The 24,969-nt window shown below is 33.2% G+C and overlaps 1 protein-coding gene across 2 annotated transcripts; it reads right to left on the minus strand.

Moving 5' to 3' along the window:
• Positions 1–1,592: 1,592 nt before the first annotated feature.
• LOC109810806 (DNA-directed RNA polymerase 1, mitochondrial) lies at positions 1,593–21,832 on the minus strand. Of its 2 annotated transcripts, XM_020374373.3 has the most exons (19): positions 21,008–21,825; positions 19,725–19,964; positions 19,513–19,646; positions 19,353–19,419; positions 19,130–19,188; positions 18,721–18,838; positions 18,507–18,620; positions 16,993–17,124; positions 16,482–16,898; positions 15,574–15,624; positions 12,912–12,982; positions 8,516–8,600; positions 8,138–8,290; positions 7,976–8,050; positions 3,876–3,965; positions 3,689–3,736; positions 3,161–3,275; positions 2,939–3,042; positions 1,593–2,434 (listed from the first exon to the last, which is right to left on the minus strand). In XM_020374373.3, exons 1-19 carry the CDS (start codon positions 21,698–21,700, stop codon positions 2,324–2,326), a joined length of 2,877 nt encoding a protein of 958 aa, XP_020229962.2. In that variant the 5' UTR covers positions 21,701–21,825; the 3' UTR covers positions 1,593–2,323. The 2 variants fall into 2 exon arrangements, 1 of the variants encoding a protein (XP_020229962.2); XR_014433954.1 differs by lacking the exons at positions 1,593–2,434; positions 2,939–3,042; positions 3,161–3,275; positions 3,689–3,736 and having other exon boundaries at positions 3,900–3,965; positions 8,503–8,600; positions 21,008–21,832.
• Between the last annotated feature and the right edge of the window lie 3,137 nt (positions 21,833–24,969).

Consider the following 24,969-nt stretch of genomic DNA (forward strand, 5'->3'; position numbering starts at 1 on the left):
TCTGAAGATGATTGGAACAACTGGATTGAAGGCTGGACTTTACACCTTGACTTCACCAAGTTTACAACATTTTCCCAATCACTTGAAAACTTTTACAAGTAATAATTGCAATATGTGACATCTTAGATTCGATGATCCTTCTCATGAGAAATAATCAACATTAACAGCAAAATCACTTATATTCAACATATATTAAGACTTTTGTCCTTAATTATAAGATTATGTCAACTAAATTACATCTTTAAAAAAAGTAATTAATTTAATTAAAAATATTAAATTTGTCAATAATTTAAATTATTTTTCCAAAATTAACTTTGACTCTTTTCACTTAATTATTTTTCACTTAATTAATTACTTTTAAAAAAATGTGTGTCTATATATATATATATATTTATCTTCTCCGATATTAATAATATAGATAGTTTTCTATATAATTAATTTCAAGTATTTATTATCTTTTGTCTAAAAGAATCAATAATTAAATAATAATATTTTAGAAAAATATATAATTAATACAAAAGACAATTAGAAGAGGGTCATATAAAAAAGGATAAGCAAAAGAAAAAAATAGAAAGGATCTTATATTTTTTTTTAAGTTCGTCCTTGGAATATCGAAGACCGATAGCAATGACTAATCTCTTCGCTAGGTTGGAGGCACCTCAAAGGATGGGATAGCTAGCCTCAAGATTTAACGCAGCTGCATACACAAGGCAGGATCAACCTCTAACGCTGAATCACACGCTGAGGATTAAGAAAGGTCTTATATATAAAGACATAGGTAGTACCAAATTAATATTAGAAACCAAAATAATTATATCTTACTAGCATAAAAAAAACACTTTGTGCTTCCGTGTATTTTTAAAATAATAAAAATAAATAAAAATGATTAATAATAAATTTTTAAAATAATGGAGTTATAAGAGTAGTTTTTGAAAAATGGTGGAGAAAAAAGAGTAACTTGAAAGGTGTTTTAAAAGCAGTTACAAGAACAAAATTATCCAAATAAATATACACATAAAATGAGATAATCTCTTTATCAATAGTATAGATGATTGAATGATCACTGATGTTACTTTTAAGGATGGTAACAAGGTGGAGTAGTGGCTAATGTGGATTTCAATATCCCTGTCTCAGTCCGCGTGTTCGCACCCTATATCCATCCCCGCCTCCAATATTTCATGGGTATGAAATTTGTATTCCATTTTTATTTCTGTCAAATATTGGGAATACTTGTCCCCGCAACCAAAACTCATCACTGTTTTAACCCCATTGAACTTTTTGCATTAGTGACAGGCGTAAGCAGATTTTTTTTTTTTTTTTTTTCCATGCATAGGTATAAGTTTTAGTTAATCCAATTTAGAATACTCATGCGTGAAAATACGATCGCGAACAACTCTTCACATACTTTTCCAGACTCACCTAACATACTCCTGATAAGAATCCAACTAATATCAAACTCTTTCACCATGTCTTCTTAAGTTCTAACTACGATTTAACGACCATTCTCGCTAATAAAAGCTTTACAGCTTCGTTTGGCATTCATTTAAAGCATAAAACAATTACTGTTCAAAAATCAACGAGGGTATATGAAGTAACAATAAACAGCATACATCCATTTACTAATTGAAACTTGAATAACAAGCTTTATTTCTTTAGTATTTATTTTCTTTACATATATTCAATGCAAATAATGGAAAAAATCAGTGTCGGAACAAATATGACAGTAACCATGACAAAAATGTTATACATGCTCCTAATCCCTTCCCAAGAAGATTGAAATAAAATACAATGTATAAAAAAGCAACATAAAAGGATCTTCCAACAACCTTGATTGCAACGGAAAACCAAGCAGACTGAAGCTTCCTGATCTGAGAAAATACCAGAAATGAATACCAGTGCTCCAATCCTTCATTAGTCTGTGTTACATCAACCATGAACTAAAAACAGATTGGCTGCTGTATAGTTCAAAATTTGTAAAGCCATGAGCAGAGGCCCCTTTCTTTCATGAAAAACCCAAGTTAGATCCCTTCATTCCTTGTATCTTCTATAAATGGCGGATTTGGATAACTGGAATTCCAACAACGGAAGGAATTATGCCTGTTTGAAACAGGCGTAGAAAAGATGTACAAAATTCCTGTAAGGCACTCTAATTTGACAACTCAATCCTTGCTTCACAAACTTGTTTCTTCTCCATGACTGTTGTCATTGGGGCTTTCGCAATCCCATGCATGTAGATATATACAAATTTCATCATATTGGAGTGATCTCCACAGGACCCCAGGAGAAGGTAGAACTAGATAAATAACCCGAGTTTCCAAGAGTCCTAGTTAAAAAAATAGGTAGACTCCAAAACCTCCCGAAGATCAAAGTCTCCTCGTTCGGGTAAGGGAGGAAAGCTCAATGTTGGGAAAGTCTTTTGAAAGCTCTCCAACAACTGCATTTACAAGTAAACAAGGAACTCTTAAACAACCAAGTCATTTGATATCCAATGACAAGTTTACTTCTACATATTAGTATATATAAAATAACAAATTCAAGAGTAACTAGCATCCTAAGATACCAAAAAAATAATTATTAGCATGGTATGGTGATTAATTTTGTCAGGTAGAAAGGTAGAGGTTATATATGATAAACCTTTAAATACTTCGAATAATTACAAAATGCATAGAAGGTTTCACAAGCAAATGGTCTGTTTCACATGAATATGATCAACTATGTAATTCATTTCATTGCACAGGAATCCCTTTAAAGCAGAAAGTTTGACTGGATTTAATGTGAACATAAAATAATTGACCAACAGAGAACAGTTATAGAGCATAAAGCAAAAGGATAATGCCTCATACATGGCAATCTAGCCTAAGGTATGTCCAAGTCACCAACCTACATGGCACATTTAACCTAATCAAAATGCTTGTACAAAGATATATAAGTACTTTACATTTTCCAATATTGGAGCCTCATAGAGTTCAACAAACTTTTCCCTGAGTATCCTGTTCATCTCATCAACATCAGAGGCATGTGTCCAATATGAATCATGAACCCCTGCAATTAAGCATTGGTTTACAAATTTAAATTACTAACAGAGGTAAACATTGATGTACATAAACAAGATCATAAATTACATTCACATATAACTGTATACGTATGAACCAATAAGCACCTGCAAATTTCAACCCGGCTTTTTTACAAGCAACTGCAGTCATCATCATGTGAGAACCATCAAGAGAGTGAACAAAATTTGGGGGAAAAGCTGTTCTTTGCCTTTTAACCATGACCTGTAACAATAATATGGATGTTCTATTTAGCTTACCTTAAAAAATTTTCTCATAAATTAATCTAATATAGAAAATAAAATCCACAGAAATAAAACAAAATGGTTCTTTCAAATGTATGGCTAGGGAAGGACACTTCCTACTATATTTGCCCCAAGAGCAGTGCAGGTTTTGACAAATAATACGAAAATAATAACAAAGTGATATAGTATTAAGTGTACAAATGAATTGGATAGTGCTACTAGGCACTACTACTCTAAAGTTAAGATGGTGATGCATCATGCATCTTACAAAATATATGGGATCTTAATCAGACATGAAATTTTGTGATAGATTCAAATAGAACAATAATTAGTTCCAAAGTGAAAACACGAGTCCACATATGGTTGGTCAATTCTGATCAAATCAATACTTACCTTGTTAGTCTCCCGTTGTAATGTCAATATCTGAAGGGAAGTCTTTATCTGTAAATATCCAATTACCATATTAGTGCCAAAGAAACTTCTCAACTAATTGTTGATTTATTTGACTATTAGAGAAAAAATAAAGAAAAATGAAAAATAAAAGGGGGAAAAAAAAAAAACCAACAGTTGAGAAAATTACAAGATGTCTTCCTAATTGTCGGTAGGGTTGTACTACAGGAAGACCAAGGGGAGTGATCCATCGGACTGCTTGGTTAGTGGAAGCTATCACCTATTTCATGTTCAAAATTTCAATCATTACAACGATTGAGAAGTGAACAAATCAAAGCATAATGAACATTAAAACATGGTAATTGTTGAACAGCAAAAGAGAATAAGAAATTAAAGTTTGTTTGTAAAGGAACCATGGACATAGGCTTATCGTATTAATTAGAAATAACTCGAGGATATTTTTGTTTCATCTAAATCAGTGATTCTGTTGCCTATAAAACCTCTATTAAATGTAAATATTATCCTGTTTTTCAACAGTAACATAGTGTTAGAATAGCAAACTCAATTATATATACAGAGAATAATAAGTAATAAATACAAGGATTACAGTTGGAGTATATAAAACATACTTGATATATTCTTTCTGAATTATGGGTCTAGCTCAATCCTACAAAACTGACTTGTCAAGTGAGGATTGCTCCCTATTTATATATACTTTGTTGACCTTATCACTAGTTGATGTGCAATCTCTAACACACCCCTCACCCAAAGACTGAACATATCGAACAAAAAATTTGCAAAACTAGACATCTATGGTAATCTAACAACAGATGGTTAGCAGGTGGCACAATAGGCCCAACAACAATTAATAACTACTAAGATAAGCTCTGATACCATCTTAGAATGTGGGTTTGGGTCAAACTCAAAACTACAAAATATGATTGATTCCTTTATAATTAGAGATATGGCGGAAATTAGGAATTATACTCATATGCTACCATCTTAGAATGTGGATTTGGGTCAAACTCAACTACAAAATATGATTGATTCCTTTATAATTAGAGATATGGCGGAAATTAGGAATTATACTCATAATTACCCATTATCTTTCATTTCTGCATTTATTTATTGCTCGTTATATTTCAATTCCCCATTTCCTTATTTTGTATCCTAATTCATTATAAATAGATAATTACATGTGTGGTAAAAACACACACTTCCTACAATTCCTATACGGTACCAGAGTTAAAGGAGTTGTAGGTTTTTCGACCCCCACACACACACCACTACTTTTCGATGTGTACATTTTTGCATGAAAACTACTGCAAACAATTATGGAACTCTATGGGCCGCTGTAAAGCCACTCTTTCCCCAACACAACCACACCACCTAAGTCCCCAAACTTAGGCAATCACTGTGCTACCAGAAATGCTGCTGAAAGTGCTTACACACAACGCCTTTCTCTAACAGAGCTCTAAGGGTTGCTACAATGCCATCATGTCTTCAACACAGTTAGACCACCAGAGTCACCACACTCAAGCGACCATCGTGCAACCAAGAAACTCTGACGATGGTTGCCACATGCATCCAAAAGCATTGGCTTTCTCTTTAACATCAACCATATTGTGAACAATAACCATGCGGTGAACATTTAGTTGCTCCACTATGCATCTGAATGATGGTGCGCCACCACTTCTAGCAAGGGGAGTCTTCAACGATATGTTTTTGTACAAGAACTACCGTCATTTGCCTCCACTCTATGACATGCACTGTTCACTGTGTGTTTCTCGAGTGAACAGTACCAACATAGTGAATAGTAATTGCAATCCTAGAGCTTTTGTTTGCCACTCCATGTTAAGTCAAAAAACGATATGAGATCCCTCAAGTTTTAGAATTTTAATGTTAACAAACGTTTTTACAAGATAATGTCTTCGAAAATGTTTAACAGACAAAGTGTAAGACGCAGATCATTTGTAAGACAATGTGAATAAGACGAAACATACAATCTATCTCATATAGATTAAATGTTCATTATTTATTGAGATTAACGACAAAATTCATTTGAATATTTTATTCATTAACAAATCAAACTAAAAAATCATCTTGGAACTCAAATTTGTTAAAGAGAACAAGACCATGCTTTTCGTTAGAACCAAGGACGAAGATCCTTGAAATCATGGAAAAAAGCAAATATAGGCGTTTCTTTGCTGCTCTGCACTGACATTGCTTCTACAAGCTTCATTTGGTATGGAAAGATGATAAGTAGCTCCCTTGATCAAATAAGAAATATCATTTCATGAAATGCATTATTTACATTAAATAAGTCAACAATTACCTCTCATCACAAGGAAAGACATTAGAGACAGACGAATCAAACTTGTGAACTGGACTCTAAGTATTGCAACAGTCATCTTCTCCAAAGCTACTACATAAGATTTGTGGCTCGAGAAAGAAAAGAGACATGTATAGAAATATACACAAAGAAATGTACTCTGTAAATTATACTTGTGTATAAACTTTATTCTTTCTTGTAAACAACTCAATGCACTACATTGGTTGTATAGCGTCAAAGTGAGACAAACATCTTTTTAAACTTCATAACCATTGTTATAAAGTTGAGCCTGGAAAGGCTTGTCTGTAAAATAATACTTGGTTGAGCCTGGAAAAGCTTGTTTAAAAAAGAATACTTGGTTGTTATGCCTGGAGAGGCTTGTTGTAAAAAGAATACTTGGATAGTTGCTTGAAGAAGAAAGTCAAAAAATACTTGAGGTTACTTGAGGTTGAGCAAGAAGTGGCTTGTTGAAAGAATACTTGTATCTTTACTAAAAGATAGTGAAATTCAATCTAGTTGGATTAAAAATTGAACATAGTCTCAATGGTAGATGAACCGATATAAAAATACCCAATGTTTCATCTAACTTCTATTCGCATTCCATTTGACTAGTGTTACTATTTCACTACAAAAAAGTGAGTTTTTGATACACACTATTCAATCCCCGTTCTTCTAGTATTTATCTTTTCTCCACACTCCACCATGCCTCTGATCAATGTGTGCCATCACTTTCGACCAAGGGAGTCTTCAACAACCTAATTTGTCCAAGAATTGCCTTTGTCTGCCACCTTGTGCCATCGCATTCTAGCACGTAATGATCACACGTTGGACAAAAACATGCATCTTTGCACGTTCCCAATGACCAATTGGTAGATATATTTAGAAAATCCCTTGATGATAGTTGTAACAAGCTTGGCTCATGACATTTATGATCCAACTTGAGAGGGAGTATTAAATATATGATTTAATATGATTGATTCCTTTATAATTAAGGAAACTTGTATAGCAGAAATTAAGGATTCTACTCATTATTAAATCATATATTTAACACTGAGTGATGAGGGAACTACTATAAAGGATTGGGATTGCAAGAGGACCGAATACTATTGTGGAGGACAATGGGAAATTCAGGTGCAGGTGACGTTGGCAAACAAATGTTTAGAGTAAGAGATGATGTTGGAGAATCGGTGGGTGGAGCTTCCAATGGAGGCCTTGGCTGTCAATGGTAAGTGAGGAGCAACGATTGGGGCTAGAACAACAAGCGAAACATCCAAAGGTACATTGATGACAATGGAAGTAGAGAAAAAGGGGTAGACTTAAAAAACGTAACATGACAACATACTATTGAAGTTGTGGACAATAACACAAGCCATAAGTAATCATGGATGAAATGAAATGGCTTGGAAAGGTAAAATCTTTAAAAAGGCATTACATAATTCTCTAACTCTAACACTAGATCCTCAAGGTCATCATTAGCATGTTCTTTGACTGATATGTAGAATGCAACTAAGCACCTAATAATAAAGGGAAGATGTGTAGTCTATGTAGAATAGAAACAAATCCAACCCTAACAATGATAAACAAAATCTCCAATTTTGTGTAGATACTACTAAGTATTAACAGCTCAATAAGTCTTGTCAGCCACAAACTTCTAAAACTAAAAGACCTGACTGTCAACTTTTGTGTTCCTTTTCATATTTGTTTTTGGTTATAGAGAACATCTTACTATACCCATAGTCCGTCAAAAATTTCTAATATTTGAAAAGAATAAGATTACACATACAGAATTTAAATAAGCTTGATAAACAAACAATGAAAAGGATTGTGATAAGACAATATAATAGATATAACAAATTGATATATTAGCCATTTGTTCACATTAGCTATATTTAACAGCTATAAACAGTTAAATCACTCATTCTTTTAAGCAATGATATTCAATGCAAAATCAGACATACCTTTGCGCATTCACCTAGCCAACTCATAATACTCCTAGCAGCTTCAAACATCTCTTCTAAGGCAGTGAGAGTGGTCTGTAAAATAATGACCAAGTAAAATAAACAATAATATAGATTTAGAAATGTTGACATACAACCTCACTGATTCAAAAACTTTCTTACTTTTGCTGCATAGCAGGAAGCAGCAAACAACTCAATATCATCCTCAATGGCACAACGCTCCTTTAGCCTCCTCTTTATCTGGTCCCTGGCCCCAATATAAGTCACTCCATAGACTGATGTCATCACTGTTTGCTTCACCAACTTTCGGTCCACCTAATGGTGTTAGTTATAATAGTGATTAGATACAAGTTTGAGGCTGGCACATATGTATGCCCTTTCATATTACAAAGAATAAACTAAAAGCCACTTGTATTGTGTCAGACAAGTCAATAATGTTGATAACAAGGCTTAAAGCCCCCACCATTCCATCTTCAAATATTCTAGAGCAGAACATTCAAAAAAGAAAATAACATTTTGATACTTGCAATTAATAGAAACCTGGTTGATTAGCCGCCTAGCATGCAATGCATTTGGATTAGTTTGGGGATCTTTCTCTGCATCTCTTTTCATGATTTCAAGTACTCTGCATCATATTGCCAAAGTTAAATTCATCAAAACAGTAGCCCTTAAGGAATCAAAACAAGTAAATTTATTTCAAAATGAAACAGAAAATAAAGTTATACAGATTTTTTGTAGATAAGACATAAAAAGATAGTAATATTAGTATTTAATAGGGTCACAAGGGGGAAGATTACAATGCAACTGGCTTCCTTTTGTAGAATGGAATCAAGTAGCAAGAGAAAAATTGAAAAAAGGGAAGGGAAGTAGTACTTTATTCTCTTAGCTTGTTAGTATATCATCCTTGGTTGAAAACTACTACGATCCAATAACAAGGTTATTGTGGTGAAGTTATGGGATTTTAGTGTGAAGTTTATAGGGCCTTGGGATCTTCAACTATATCGCAATTAGCATTTGTAACGTGGCTCTCACAAAGTTCTTATCAATCAGTATCAAAACTTTTCACCATGTCTCTCAACTGCAAATGTGTGGCATGGGTGGTGATTCCAATATTGCAGTATTCTCCCGAGACTAGTCAAAGCGCTAGTGCACAGCCACCCCACATGGGCACTAGAGTTGCATATAGTGATACGAGACTTGGGTCCCACATTGGGAGCATGTGTTGGAAAAAGGAATATTTAAGGAAATAAGAACTTTAATTTTATTTTTCTAGTTTGCCTACATACTTATTATAGCTGCAATACTCTTAATTATAAATAAGTCCACTCGTCCGGATGGAATTATCATTCAAGCAAATTTAGAAAATTTTTGCTTTTCTCTTTGCTCACGTGGTATTAGAACTCCTGATCTACGGCGAGCTATACTTCTGCAAAAAAATCCCTGTAGAAGATTCGATTAGGCTCTTGAAGCAGTTAGACAATAAAAAACACAGCTGGAATTTTCTGGTGACATTTTCCAGTGACCAACATTTATCCCAATGAGTATCATATTCTCAAGTGACCTTTCGATGCTCTTGAATTTTCCTACAATTTTCCCAGTCACTGTTAGAACTTTTTTGGCACCTTTCTAAGCCATTCTGATATCTTTTCCAGCAACCACTAACCTGTTCAACAATTCATTTTGATCCAATGCTCACCTTATAAGGCCAAACAATAGTATATAAGTGAGGAAAAACTCTTGCATAATAAGCCGGTTTTGTAAAATTGAGTTAAGCTCAAAACCCAATTTCTAAGATGGTATCAGAACCATAGTAGTCAATCCCGGATAGCGGAGCGGAGCGGTCGACCCTAAAACTGGGATAGCGGGATGACGCGGAGCGGGATAACCGCTATTTTAATATTAATTTATATATATTAAATAATTAATAATATATATATAAAAGCTAAAAAAACAAAAAATAACTCTAAATTCATGCATTAAACATTTTTAATAATTAAAAGTTCATAGTACTCAAACAATACATAATATAAAATGTTTAGGGCCAATAGCTGGAGTTTATGATTCAAATTTACTGGGGCCCAATTAGTTACTACTTTATCTAATCTCTGAAGTTTGATAATTGCTCTTGTCTCCGAATTTATTTATACTCTCATTTTATCTTACAAATGTTTACTGACTGCTTCAAACTTCATTTTCTTGTTATAGCTGTGGAGCTATGACACATGATTCTAAGTCATGCATGGAAATTAAAAATAAAATCAGCTGAATTAAATTTAATCAAAAATTTAAAATAAAATTTGCTGAATTAAATTTAATCAGAAATTAAAAATAAAACAGCTGAATTAAATTTAATCAGAAATTAAAAATAAAATTTTCTGAATTAAATTTAATCAGAAATTAAAAATAAAATCAGCTGAATTAAATTTAATCAAAAATTAAAAATAAAATTTGCTGAATTAAATTTAATCAGAAATTTAAAATAAAATTTTCTGAATTAAATTTAATCAGAAATTAAAAATAAAATCAGCTGAATTAAATTTAATCAAAAATAAAAAATAAAATTTGCTAAATTAAATTTAAACAGAAATTAAAAATAAAATTTGTTGAATTAAATTTAATCAAAAATTAAAAATAAAATTAACTGAAATAATTTAATAAAAAATTAAAAATAAAATTATGTTGCAATGTTACATAAAAGAGAGAAGAGTCGAAGGAGAACAGAAGACAAACTAAGCGGACGGAGGCACGTCGGAGCTGGAGGCGCGTCGGAGCTGGAGGCGCGTCGGAGCTGGCGTTCGTCGGAGCTGGAGTTCGAAATAGAGGACTACGGGCACGATCGCGGAGAAGAAAGAAACAAAATCCGAGAGAGAGAGGAGAGGAGTGCGAGAACTGAAACCGTGAGAGGGAGAAGGGAGCATTAGGGCAAAAAAAACCCATTTGAAAAGATGGACTTACCCTTAATGACGGGTATGTCGAAATCGCGCCGTTGTTTCCGCGATTTTTGCCGCCCCGCTCCGCCACCAATGCGGCAGCTCCGGCCGCGACACAAATCTGCCACGCGACAGCAACGAGGTTGCGGGGTCAAGCCGCTCCGCTCCAGAGCGCCGCGATAGCGGCCGCTCTGCCCATTATTGACTACTATGATCAGAACTATCCTAAATCCATTTAACAAAGGGTCAACCACCATTTATACACACACTAAACTCAATAGTGCTAAGTGTGAGAGTGTGTATCAGAAAAAAAAAAACTCAAGTTTTCCCTGCCTATCCTAGACCCATTAAAAAGGGTCATGCACCATTTATCAACGCATCAAGTTCAATAGTATTGGGCATGAGGGGCATATGAGAAAAAACTTAAATTTCACATCAACTAGAGATAAGGCCAACAAAGAATATATAAGTAGGGGACAACTTTCACCTAAGTCGATTTTGTAGGGATGAGTTAGGTTTAAACCCACATTCTAAGACTAGAGCCACATACCATATGTGCCCAACATATAAATACTTTTCCACTAATTCCCCATGTCCTAGCTAGTATAGGAAACATCCAAATAGACCCCTTTATTACCCCTAAAATGTTCTTTATGCCCAAGGAGTGCATAAATCTTGTCACTATACAAAAATATACAAAACACATCTTGCATTGTTATTTTTCATAATAATTGTTGTGTATTCCAAGACAAAGAATTGAGGAGGATTATTAGGCATGCTAGAGAAGGAAATGGCTCTCATCTTCTTGAGAAGACATGTGTGCCTGTTACATAAAAAAAAATAAAAAATAAATAAAAACTAGTCTCATTCATTCATCTCAATCTCTACTATCAAAAGAATGGGTCTTACTCAAGAAATCTTTTACTTCCTTCATGGCTTCACTGAAATGATGGCAAATGTCTGTAAATCAAACTTTTGAAGAGGAATATCTTCAATTAAAGGCAAAATAACCAAGCTTAATCATCTTCTTCCCCTTAGAGACTTTGTTAATCTCTTTATGGGCTCAAACAATCTCCACAAGCTTGGGCTCCCCTAGTTTCATTCATTCATGTCATCCCTACTATCAAAAGAATGGGTCTTACTCAAAAAATGTGTTACTCCCTTCATGGATTCACTAAAAAGGTGGTAAATAGCTCTAAATCTAAAAAATTTCTAAAGAGGAATATCTTCAATTAAAGTCAAAATAACCAAGCTCGACCATCTTCTGCCCCTTACAACCTTCGTCAATCTCTTTATGGATTCAAACAATCTCCACAAGCTTGGTTTGAGAAATTCAGTTATGTTGTGCAGAATTTTGGGCTACATTGCAATGAAGTAGATCATCCGGTCTTTTATTGTCACACTTATGTTGATGATATAGTCATTACAGGTGATTCTCCTAAAACTTCTCAGCTGAAAAAGCATTTGTTCAAGTGTTCAACCACTTTCAAACAATAGATGTTGGCAATCTAAAACACTTTATTGGTATTAGAGTTGCTCAATTAAAAGATGGCATTGCAATTTCTCAAAGAAAGTATGCTCTAGATATTTTGAAGGAAACAGGTATGACATCTTGTAGCTCAATTGATAGTCCTATTCCTATGGACCCAAATGAAAAATTGATGGCTAATCAAGGGGAACCTTTATCAAACCCAAAGAGATATCGAAGATTGATTGGAAAACTGATTTATCTTGCAATTACTAGGCATGATATTTCATTAACAAGGAGATTAATAACACTACAACTTCCTAACTGCATGTATGATATTCTTTGGGTACATGATTAAATGGAACATGAATCTGAATATAATTGCTACAATTCCCAACACTTGTACTAATTTCAAAAGGTTTATTATTCAATATTATATATTTAATTATCAACCTTTCAATTCAACCAATATACAACGAACCACTGCTTTTATATGTTCAATGACCAGTTCAATTTTAGAAACAGTAATAATAATTACCTGGCAGCAATTCCTGAGTAAACATCAGCCGGCTGATCTCCACCAACAAGATTGACTGCAGCAGCACCCAACTTCAAAAAAATACAAGCAGCACATTGATGATGAGGCAGAATTAAAAAAAGAACTGATGTAAGACAATTTTGTCATGCCCAAACAAAAAATTAGTCTACTGCATGTTAAAGTGGATATAATTTTAAATGAAAAGTGATTAAAAAGAATCTGCAAAAGAGTAGGGTGCTGTGACTAATATTTATAAAAGTTTAGAGCAATTAGTTAAGAATGCAGGGTCCCACCTTTCGAAGCATACAAATATCAAACAATAATGAAAACATACTGTCCTCAGTACAAGCTAACTGTACAATGAATATGATGTAAACAATCCAAACCAAACTGTTACTTAAAATATGTTAGGAACCAAGAATTAGGAAAGAGAAAGAAAAGAAAGATCTTAAGGAATAGAATGAAAATGAATAAGTAACAGGAGAGAAATCTCTCCTCCAAGGGTTTCCCCCTCACAAAGGATTTTTCCTTTCACAAAGAGTTAATGCTCAATTTACAAATGATAACTTTTTGCCTCCATTCTCTCCCCTAAAGTCCTCCTATTTATAACAAACTAATTCTAACCAACTCTCCCTTTCCTGCAGTCCTAACAATACCACCCCGCCTAAAAAACAACCTTGTCCTCAAGGTTGAAATCCTGAAAATAAAAAATAAATAAAAATAAAAAATCTCCTGGGCAATAGTAGTTGAAAAATATCCATTATTCCCCTGTATCCTTCATCTCCATCAGAATCAATTTGTGCGAAGGATCACCATAATGGTTTCTCTGCCCATAACAACCCACTTAGTACCACCTGCAAATTAGCATCCGGTGGCTCCGGTGGTGGTAGAGACATAAGTGGGTACTGTATAACTTGAATTTTGGTAGCCGATCTGGTGAAGAAAGTATGGTTAGCATGGAAAAAAACCCAAAGCTCCGTCATCATTGACCAACTTCTATCCGGAAGGTCAAACCAATTTGTTAGGAACCAAGAATTAGGAAAGAGAAAGAAAAGAAAGATCTTATTGAATAGCATGAAAATGAACAAGAGATAGGAGAGAAATCACTCTTCTCCCTTTCCTGCAGTCCTAACAGAGTTTCACTCGTAGCAAAGTCTGCTTTAGATTAATTTTAATTTGACAATCACTATAAAAAGTGAATTCATATAAATTAGACAATGAAATATGTTAATTGAAAAATTATCCAGCTCAACGCATTCATAGGTTTCAGTTCCTATCATCAATCTGAAATTTTCAAGCAGTTGAGCTGAAATAATATAGAAATGTAAAATTAACAATATTTTACATTGTGTTTGGTAAAGAAGAAAGAAATGGAGAGACAAAAAAAAAGAGAGAGAGAGAAATGAAGTGTAGGGAATTAGGTAAGTAGAAAGAAAATAAAGATTGTTTGGTAAAAGAGAAATAGAAGAAAAATAGAGTGGAAGTTAATTTTTATAAATAAATTTATTAAAAAATAATTAATAAATTTTATTTTTATTATTGTTTTATTTATTTATTATTACTATTATTTTTATTATAAAATTATTTTATTTATTATTTTTAAAAATAAATATGTATATATAATATTTTGTCTATTGTGTATTATAAATAAATATATATATATATATATAAGAGGGATCCACTTGCTTCAAGAGAGTCTAATTAGACTTACTTCATTCAATAACTCATATTTTAATTCAAATTTTAACAATTTAATCATTAAATTAAAAATTCTTAATGCATAAATCAAGTCTACAAATTTTTAAAAAATTTGAAAACTATTTGATACTTCGTTATATTAATTCAAATTAATAAATAATCATAAAAATATTTTATACGTTAATTTAAATCTATATAAAGAAGTATCAAATAGTTTTCAATTTTTTTAAAAAATTGTAAATTTGATCTATGCATTAAAAACTTTTAAATCAACAGTTAGATCATTGAAATTTGATATAAAACATGAGTTATTAAGTGGAATAAGTCTAATAAGACTTGAAATAAGTGAATATTTCCTCATATATATATATACCCTGAATCCTAAACCCTATATACACACTTATATTTATCACATAACCAAATATGATATACACACATACATATAATATATAACAACCACTGTGCACAAATGCAAGCCTAGCATTTTGATTTTTGCAGAGTAAGTAACCCCCATTTCCACTTGTTAGAGAATAAGCTTTTAATCAATGGGGCCCACAATAATTTCCTCATTCTTACCTCTTCCTTCATGCCAAACACACCATTAATACTCTCACTGAACCTAAACTTAAAACCAATCCAATGCAAAAAATAAAGTCATATTCAAACAAGATCACGCAAAAAAGCTTAAAATAACCATTTGCATGAAGGGTTGGTTTATTTTTGAATTTGGGCTGGGTCCAACTCAACTCCAAAAGTTAACTCATGACATGAGGATTGTCCAAGCCTCTTTACTTTGGGCATAGCTATAGTCAACGTGGGATTTTAGTATTTATGACACATAACTTTCCAACTAAACATTTATCAAACTCCTATAGAACTCCAACCCTGTCCAATACACACAAAAACCAAAACCAAAACTTTAAAAAAATGAAATAAAAAATGGAAAATTTGATGTTTATATTACCTTGTCCCTCCCAAGCGCTGCATAGTGTTGTAAGCCATTGCATGAACCATCCTAGCAAGTATAGGGAAAAATTGAAATGAGGAGAGAAATACTAAGGAATGGATTAACAGCCATCAAGCCTCCACTTCATTAGCATGCATACTCATGTTGAATGACTAGGAAATGTCAGAGCAAAACCGTTTTGGGTTACAGTTCAAGTATACCAACTTTGTTGAATTCTGAAATTAATTAGGTATGGGATACCTGAAAACCTTGTGTTATGAACAAGCATTAACTCATCTTTTTATCTGGGATTGTTATAAAAGCCAAGACCAAGCCAGCCAGGGCTTTCAATTACACATTCCTAGAGTAATGACTGAATGAAAGCTCAAGTTCTTATTCATTGAATGAGCACAACGTTGATCAAGACAAGTATGCAAGAAGCAAATACTGCTATAATATAAATCTAATTTTACATGTAATATTTATTGATTAGATATTTGCCACAACTCAATTTCGAAATGTGGCAAGGTCCGCAAGGATAAGCTTCCAAGATTGGTTGAAAAAACTCAGTAAACACAAAAAAAAAGGAAAAGAGAAATAGCAATTAAAATTATTATGTGATTATCTTAATTGACACATTTCTTAACCATCATTTGAGTGATGCCCATAATATATTACGTGTTTCTCCCAAAAGGGAAATGGAAAACATGCTACACCAATATGAATTTATGCCATTCTGATTAAACTTTAAAGGCCTTCACCCTCCTGCTAATGCCTCTGTTTCCGAGAGAAATGATTATACTTTCCAGTATAGATGAAAAATGTCAATTAAATATGGTAGCTGGATTTTCCTTTTAATTATAAAAAGCAAAATCAGTCATTATAATTGTTCCAAAATAACAATGCTTACATCTCACAGAAGGTACCTGGTGAACTGGCATATGAGAAATGGTAGTCTCAGGAGTGGGGCTTCTCAATGCTTCAGAGAGATTGATGCATGCTGCCAAGCACTGAAAAGGATCCTCTGCCTGCAACCACCAGCGCTTTCCTTCAAGAGGCCTGTCTGCAGAATCAAATATATCATCCAGGTGGTTCTCAGTAAATGCTATTCGACCATCATAAGATAACTTGTCGACACCACCAGCATACAAATTTGCAAGATGTATTTTTAACCAATGCAAGCCTGACTTCCCTAGAGGACGTCCCTCTGCAAACTCAAGCATGCCTCGACATAAATCAGAACCAAGATGGTTCAAATATGGGTGCATGGGATAAGCTCGCCCTCGAAAATCAAGATTGTGAGGATAATAGAAGCCTTCTTCATCCTTCATCTTTCGTGCAACCTACATCCAAATGAAACAATGATGAAGATATGCAACATCTCCTGGAAAGCATTTGATATATAACTCAACCTCTTTAGGATTAGCAGATTCATACAGCAAGTTTAAGTTCTATGTCACATCGCTGTGAATGTCTCTCACTGTTCTCCTTTTTCACAGCTTTGACTTTCCACTTCCATTTTCGGATTTTTGCTTCATCTTCTGTATCCGGTTCCGAGGGGAGGGGAACCTTTAAGATAAAAAGAAAATTCAATAAAAAAAGCTATGAAATATGAAGAGGTCACCAGAATGGAGAAGTGCACAAAGGAAAGACAGCTAATTTTAGATGCACATACAAAATTACTTAGACACAAGCATGCAACATTTTCTGAAAATAAATAGGTAATAAGACTGTAGATATTCACTTCATTAAAATAATTAAGGATTTTGTTTTATCCATTTATGTTTAGCATATAATTTTTTGAAAATCTCTTCTTGTGTGTAGGGTAGTACGCAAACAGTGAGAATTTGTGTGCTATCTTTTCTATTTCTCTTGTGGAATAATTAAGGATCTTAGAATTTGGGTTTATATTTCAACCTCACAAAACTAGCCTGTAAGGTGAGGACTGCCTAAGCCTTATAAGCAGTCCATCACACCCAACACCATGAAGGTGCAGGAGGCTGCAATGCAAGCAGCCCAAAAAGGCTACAATTAATGTGGGCTACAGATGATCACAATTAAAGAGGCTTTCCAACAAAGGAAGATGCTGGAATTTTTAGCAAACAAAAAAACAAAGGTCTGCAACAAAAAATTAGTGGAATCTTACAAACTATGAAGTGTACAGAACACACCACACAACAAGAAAACAACAGAAATGTCTTGAATTTGCTGTAGTTAAGTTGCAGCACTAAAGAAAGGCCATGTTCTTTCTTCTCTATTTTTTGAGTCAGAAACCTGAGGTTGAAGGTGCAAAGGGACAATGAAGTCGAAGGTGGTACATCCTAGAAGGATTTAACCTCTTATTGGACCTAAGGGGTTTTCCTCTTGACTAATCTATCTATAGCCCACTAGGCATCCAACTTATTTCAATTTATCAATAGCTTATGTTGGGTATGTTACATTCCTCTAAATATTCCACCCACTGTTCCAGCACAAATCATAGCTTCTGCTCCACTTCCACTACTCACATAACACTAACAGGCATAGCATCCACCAGTGGTTCCACCCATTTGGGTCTTTTGGGCTTAAGTTGCGACTTAAACTTCTTTAGACTCTTATTCGTGTTTAGTAGAGTATAAATACTCCATGTAAGCACTTTTGGATGAGATTAATTCTGATTGAGCATTTAGTAACCATGGGTTGAATAACAATACCCAATCCATAATAAACAATTAAGAATCAAGGGGGAAATTTTAAATGGGAATTCATGCGCATTATTAATTAATGTATACATATCAAACCCAAGTGTTCAATAAAACTAAAAAGTGTGTGCATGCTTCTAAAAAAGAAATCTATACTGTTGTGCTGAGAAGCTCCTCTATTTGGAGATCGTTTCTTCCAGTAGAATGGCTGTGTTTTGAGAGAATTTAGGAGTTCAACAAATAAATTTAGCAAGTTTGATTAGCACTCACATCTTCACGATCCACCAAACCAGCCAAACGTCCTCCATTAGCCCATATTTGATCTATCACACAAATCACCCTTTTGTTTACCCTCCATTTGGTATTGCCAAGGGTATTAAGGGCCTAGTTACAAAGCAATACCAGAATTAATTTCAACAAGTATTAACTGTAAACCATGAACAGACTTGCAAATGCACATACAGTTTTAAAAAGAAATCCCAACCTCAAAAACAGGATCAAGTTGACTCTTGGGAGCCCTCTTAACTGCTTCACGTTGTTGCTTGGCTCCATGTATTCTCATAACATAAGATGGCAAAACCAAGTATGCACCTTTGTCATACCTACAAAAATATTGCAATAAGCAAAACAGAACCTAGTCATAACTCATAATTCCAAGCTGCATGTCAATATGTTCTGAGCATAAAAATAAAATTAGTAAAAATAAAGCAAACTAATGAGATATTTGAAGTTTGAACTTGTTCATATGATTCAAATTATAATATCAAAATCGTAGGCATTATTAGACAAGGCAATTAAACTAAGATAAAAATAGTAGAAAAATGTTAAATCATTACAAATATATAAAAATAAATAAACAAATAAATAATGAATTGTATAAACATCTGCAGTACCCTGTCCAGTTAATAGGTGGCACCAACATTGGCATGTAAGGGATGACCATGTGCCTTGCCTGTCAATATAAACACATTTTGATGATGGCATCAATCTCATGACCTTATGCATGAAAAAGCAAATGTATAGCTGAAAGTATTGATCGTAATAATTCTGCCTAATAACCTACTCAAGGAAATGTGGACATGAATTCAAGTACAATCATTCCCTGGAGTTACTTACAGACTTCTCAAGGCCATTTTGCACCAGAGGATCACATTCAATAACACCATATCTCCTAAATTCCTTCCTAGTCAAGTGGAAAGCATCCATTATTTAAGAAAGAAAACATACTTGTTCAAATTTATAGATATTGATTGTGAAAGAGTAACATCAATCTCACTGTGAATCATTTGACAATGTTCTAAGGGTATGCTTAAATGCAGGGCGTATATCTGGTGGACCATCTCCAAACTGATTGGAGGGTGGCTGAATGTAGGCCGTTTCTATTAACAGTTGCATCAATCGAGAACCAACCTGGAATGACGATAAATACATTATAATACAAAGAGAAGAAACCTTCCCTGTTCAAAGGTAAGTACTAGCATTACAAACCTTTACTTGAGCTTCTTGACCCCAAGGTTTCCAATTATCTTGTCCCCGAACTACTCGCATTGCTTGTTGCTTCTTCTGTTTTTTGATCAAACCCGCAACTCTCTTCCGAAGTATGTTCTGCTTTTTATCCATTTCCTCGTTTTCTTCAGTCTGTTTTCCTCCTTGTACAACACGCGCAAGATCAGATGATTTGTCTGTGGTTGTTCTCTTCTCCCTCCTCATAAATTGGTATATCCTAGCCTGATCCACATCAAAGAGTAGAATTTCAGTTAATAAACACTTGAATATTGAAAATTCATAGTAGCAACATCCATGTTGAATAATAAAAACTGAAACCACGCACACTTTTTACTGAACATAAACTCAAGTGGCTGCTGTAGCAATGCATTAAGAGTTTGTTTGGATAAACCTCTCAAGAAACACTTCTCATTCTGTGAGGAAAAATGAAACAAGTTTCTCCATGAGTTAAAACTAGATTATGCACAAGCTAAGTGGTACTATTTTGGAAAAGCCACATGAGATGATGAGAAAGCTTTAATAATTGTACCTTACAGAAAAAGCTTATTTCATTTTTTTCTTTCTTATTTTTTTATCCTAGAAATGCTTGTACTTATAGAATTTTATCCAAACAAACCCTAAGTATACTCAATATTTCCTTGAACAAAGCATGAGCATCAGAGACACATAGATACATAAATATATCAATCGTGCTCAACGGCTTCACCTATTTGACAAGCTTCTCCATGAGTTAAAACTAACTTATGCACAAACTAATTTGTAATTTTTTTGAAAAAGTTACATCAGAGACAGAGACAGGGACAGAGACTTTCTACAAATTAGTTTATGCATAAGCTAATTTTAACTTACGAAAAAGCTTATTTCATTTTGCTTTCCTATTTGTTTTATCCCAGAAGTGCTTATATAGAAGTTTATCCAAACAAAACCTAAGTACAAAGAGTATTGCCTTGAGCAATAGAGATACATAGATACACACATATATAAATGATATTAACAATAACATACCTCGTACTCAACGGCTTCACCTATTTGACAAGCTTCTTTATGAGTTAAAACTAACTTATGCACCAACTAATTTGTAATTTTTATGAAAAAGCTCCATCATAGAGCTTCTACAAATTAGCTTATTTCAACTTACAAAAAATACTTATTTCATTTTGCTTTCCTATTTTTTTATCCTAGAAGTATCTATATAGAAGTTTATCCCAACAGAACCTAAGTACAAAGGGTATTGCCTTGAGCAAAAGATATTAACAATAACATACCTCGTGCTCAATGGCTTCACCTATATGACAAGCGGCTTGAATGACTCGAGCAGTGCCGACCCCATTGGAATTGGTCATCAACAAGGCCATCAACTTGTGCATGACGACCACAGCCATCATGTCCGCAGGCAACTCGTTGAAATAGAGAGCATGGCTCAACCTGCACTTGCTGTCTTTGCAAAGCTCTTGATCAGCCACAATCGCATCCCGCAGAGGCTCAAACCAACCCAGGAACAGCGACTTCATGTAGGGCAAATTCGGCGCAAGCTTCTGCTCGCGCATGTCCTCCAACAGTTCCTCGTACTCCCTCGCCGCCTCCTCCCACGCCTCCGTCTCCGCCTTTATCTGCCTCCGCTTCAGCATCTTGTACTTGTAGCTGTTGCTCTCCGATTTCTCCTCCGCCCTCGCCATCTCCTCCAACAACTTCTGCACCTCTTCCTGATCGTCCTCCGTGTCCGTCGATTCGATAGCCTCCGCCACGCTCGCCAGGCCTCTGCCCAGCGCCATCGGAGGAGAAAAACCGTCGCAGAGCAACGACTTGGGCCGACCCACCCCGACGTTGGTGAAACCCTGAAATGGGCGTGCGTTTGCGCTTGTCCTTGTTTGGGGACCACAAAATCTAGGAGATGAAGAAGAAACACGAAGGTTGTTCCTTAAGGTTGCGGAGGCTCGCTTGGCCAAGTTACTCAACATTTTGGAGATGGGAGAGAGTGGGTTGAGTTGGGGTAACTGTTAAAAGATCTGAGACACAAACACTCCCAGCCAGGCAGCCGCCTTTAAACCCTCCATAAAACCTATTATGTCTTTGCCCCTCTCGTTGTGTTTTTCAAACCGGTTTTCGGGTTTCGCTTTACTCCCATTTCCTTTTCGGATCTTAGTTCTTAACGATAAAAATCATCTAATGTTAATATAACACATTTTTTCTTGAATATATTTTTTAAAAAAAAATTACATTACCTTAACTTAAGAGAAATATACTATCTTTGTCTTTTATAGTAAAATATATAATATAACTTATTTAAATTAATGTCTTACATTTATATTATTTACCCTTTTATCTCTTAAAATAAATTACACTTTTAAAATAACAAGTAAATTACATTTTAAACAAATATTATATTATCACTTTTCTATTATATTAATTTATTATCATTAAAAAGTAATTATTATAAAATTTAAAAAATTACTTTTAATTTAACTATTTATAAAAAGTGTACTCTTAATTTAATTATTCATTAGAAAAATATGATTTTAATTAAAATATTGTTTTAAAATTTTTAGTTTATTTTCATTCAATCACTTGATTAAACAATTATAAATATATATAAGTATTAAATTTTTTGATAATTATATTTTAATTAATAATAAATTTAACATAAATATATTTCTTTAAAAATTATATATTTAATATGCATATTTTTAGCATTACAATAATTAAATGTAATAAATAATAATTTATCATAAAACACTAATTTATTTAGATATCATTAAAATATTAATATCAATTAAATAATATTTTAATACTTATATGCTACCTTTATATATATAATTATTATTATATAATAAAAATATTATTTTTTTTAAATACTTATAAAAATATTACATTAATTTTATTAATTAAATGATATCTTAATACTTGTATTTGATTTTATTATACTTATATATATATGTATGTATATATATATATATGTATATATATTATTTGTATTTTAATATATAATTTTAAAAATATTTTGTAAAGATAATAATGAAAAATATTTTTTAAGGTATATATAGTAAATATTAGCAAAATTTATAATGATTTTTAAAATAATAATTAAATAAGTAAATCAAGAGATAGAGTGTTAAAGTGTAATATGTTTGATTTTGTAAAGAGAGAAAAATCTTTAGTATAAAACAAGAAGGGAGGATAGTGTAATATTTATAAACCCTAAAACCTAAATTCTAATGTTTATACATTTGAGGGGATATCAATGTAAATGGTGTCTTAGTAATAACTTTTTTTTTAACGTTAGCTAAAGGAACTTTAATGAAAATTTTTAAAAATGGATAATGTATCATGTAACATTCCTCATTTTCAAAATTAATTATTTATAATGTTTATTTTAAAAATAATAATGGACCGATTTTGTGGAGCATTTAATTATTAAATGAAGTATTTTGATAATTGTTCAATTAATTATAAGCAAGTATATTGTAATGTTTTATTACTATGTTATTATTATTATTGTTATCATTAAGATTATTTTAGGAAAAATATAACATTGGTTAGAGGTATGTAACTGTTGATTGAGTTAAAGAGGGTTGATTTTTTTAAAAAAAAATTAATAAAAAGATACATCAATTTCTTCTTAACACTTTCATTTTTCATTTTTCATTTTATGCTCCGAAAAACCAAGAGGAAAAGATAAAGGAGGAGATCAACTTGGTGAGCACATCCTTTGCTTTTTACTGAACAATGTAAAGGGGAGAGTGAGAATTCTCGCTCTAAAACGAGAGCTAATTAATGGGTAGTGAGGTTGTACATTGTTTGAAAGGAAAAAATCCCAATTGTTTTTTGTTCTCATTTGTTATCTTCCTCATGATTCCTACTCTTGAATTGTTATAAATTGTCATTATTTATGGTTAATTTCGTGTGCTGAGACCCTTTTAGTATGAATTGAATTGTTTATGGGCTCTTAGGCAAACTCTAAAAGCATGTGGTCAATAGTTATTATGTGAGTAATTAATAAAAATATATAATTGTATGAAATTTGTGCTTTATAGATGTGTTGTATGAGTATTTTAGACTGTTTTTACCCATTGAATTGTTATATGTAAGTTTTGGCTTGTAAGTTGTATGCTTTGTGTTCCTACAAAATTGGGTTTTCTACGATGGCATCAAACGTCATATGTGTTGTGTTGGGCACTATTACACCAAAGAGTAGAGTGTGCTCCCTATTCCGCTTGCATTGGACGTGAGTCATGTATCATTGAGCATTATTAAGGTTGAGGGCTTCCATGCCACTCACGTCAAGCATGACTTAAGTCTTGTCAAGCGTAGGAGTTCCAATGAACTCCCTATTTATCTCATCGGGCGTGATGCAAATAACGCTAGGTATGAACTATCCCAAGAGCTATGAGTACGTACTCTCTGAACAAGCTACATTAGTGCGGGTTGATTTTCGTCAAGCACCACCCCATCTATGAATTTTTTCTTTTACTTGAATTGAAGTGGATTGGTTGAGTAATTATAATGCTTGATGAGAGTGAAATAAACATGGATGTTCTTGATACATTGATTGAATGAGACATTTAATTTGTGCATGAGAAATCATGTGTGACAAATTGTTGAATATGTCTAGTGATTCATGATATGATAGAAAGTTTGTGTAACATGCATCATATGGTCACAAATTTGTAAATCAACAAATCATTATATATGCATTGTGCTTATTTTTGTAAATGGCGTCACATGCATGCAAATTAAAGTTCATTTCTATTGCATCTTATATTTGTATGTGATTGTATTTGATTCGTGAGATTAGTGATATGATGTGTTGCGAACAAGTTATTGTGTCATCATAGTGTTGATTATATGCCTACCATTAATGTCATTATTATGAATGTTACATGGAGTGTGTTTGGTTATCCATCGTTTGTTTCATGCCATAAGCTAGAGTGAGAAGTTTTTCACTCCCTTTATATATGTGTTGTTTTTATGTATATTGTTGCAAGTGATGTTCCTCAAGATATTGATGAGGCTAGTTACGAGACTTTAACCTTGTTTTGAGATTGCTTTGATAGGACATGTGACATCGGAGACTTATACTTAGACATGTATTTTCATCTTATTATGAAGTTTTCTTTTGAGGGATTGTTATATGAGACTCTTTATCTCATTTTGGAGACTATATTTTGATTATTTATTTATCGATTTAGTATTTTTTTATATGAATAACATATATTGTAATCTGTCGAGG

This window comes from Cajanus cajan, chromosome 5, assembly GCF_000230855.2.
Source record: "Cajanus cajan strain Asha chromosome 5, NIPB_CcT2T_4, whole genome shotgun sequence".
Classification (NCBI taxonomy): domain Eukaryota; kingdom Viridiplantae; phylum Streptophyta; class Magnoliopsida; order Fabales; family Fabaceae; genus Cajanus; species Cajanus cajan.

What these genes read in the sequence shown, in the direction of transcription:
- LOC109810806 (XM_020374373.3), bottom strand. Translation starts at nt 21,700, where the DNA reads ATGTTGAGTAACTTGGCCAAGCGAGCCTCCGCAACCTTAAGGAACAAC. An exon ending in CAGCGCTTGGGAGGGACAAG is followed by an intron (nt 12,983 to 15,573) that starts GTAATATAAACA and finishes ATTTTTTTGAAG; the next exon opens with TTGGGTGCTGCTGCAGTCAA. An exon ending in AGCCGGGTTGAAATTTGCAG is followed by an intron (nt 3,043 to 3,160) that starts GTGCTTATTGGT and finishes GCTTAATTGCAG; the next exon opens with GGGTTCATGATTCATATTGG.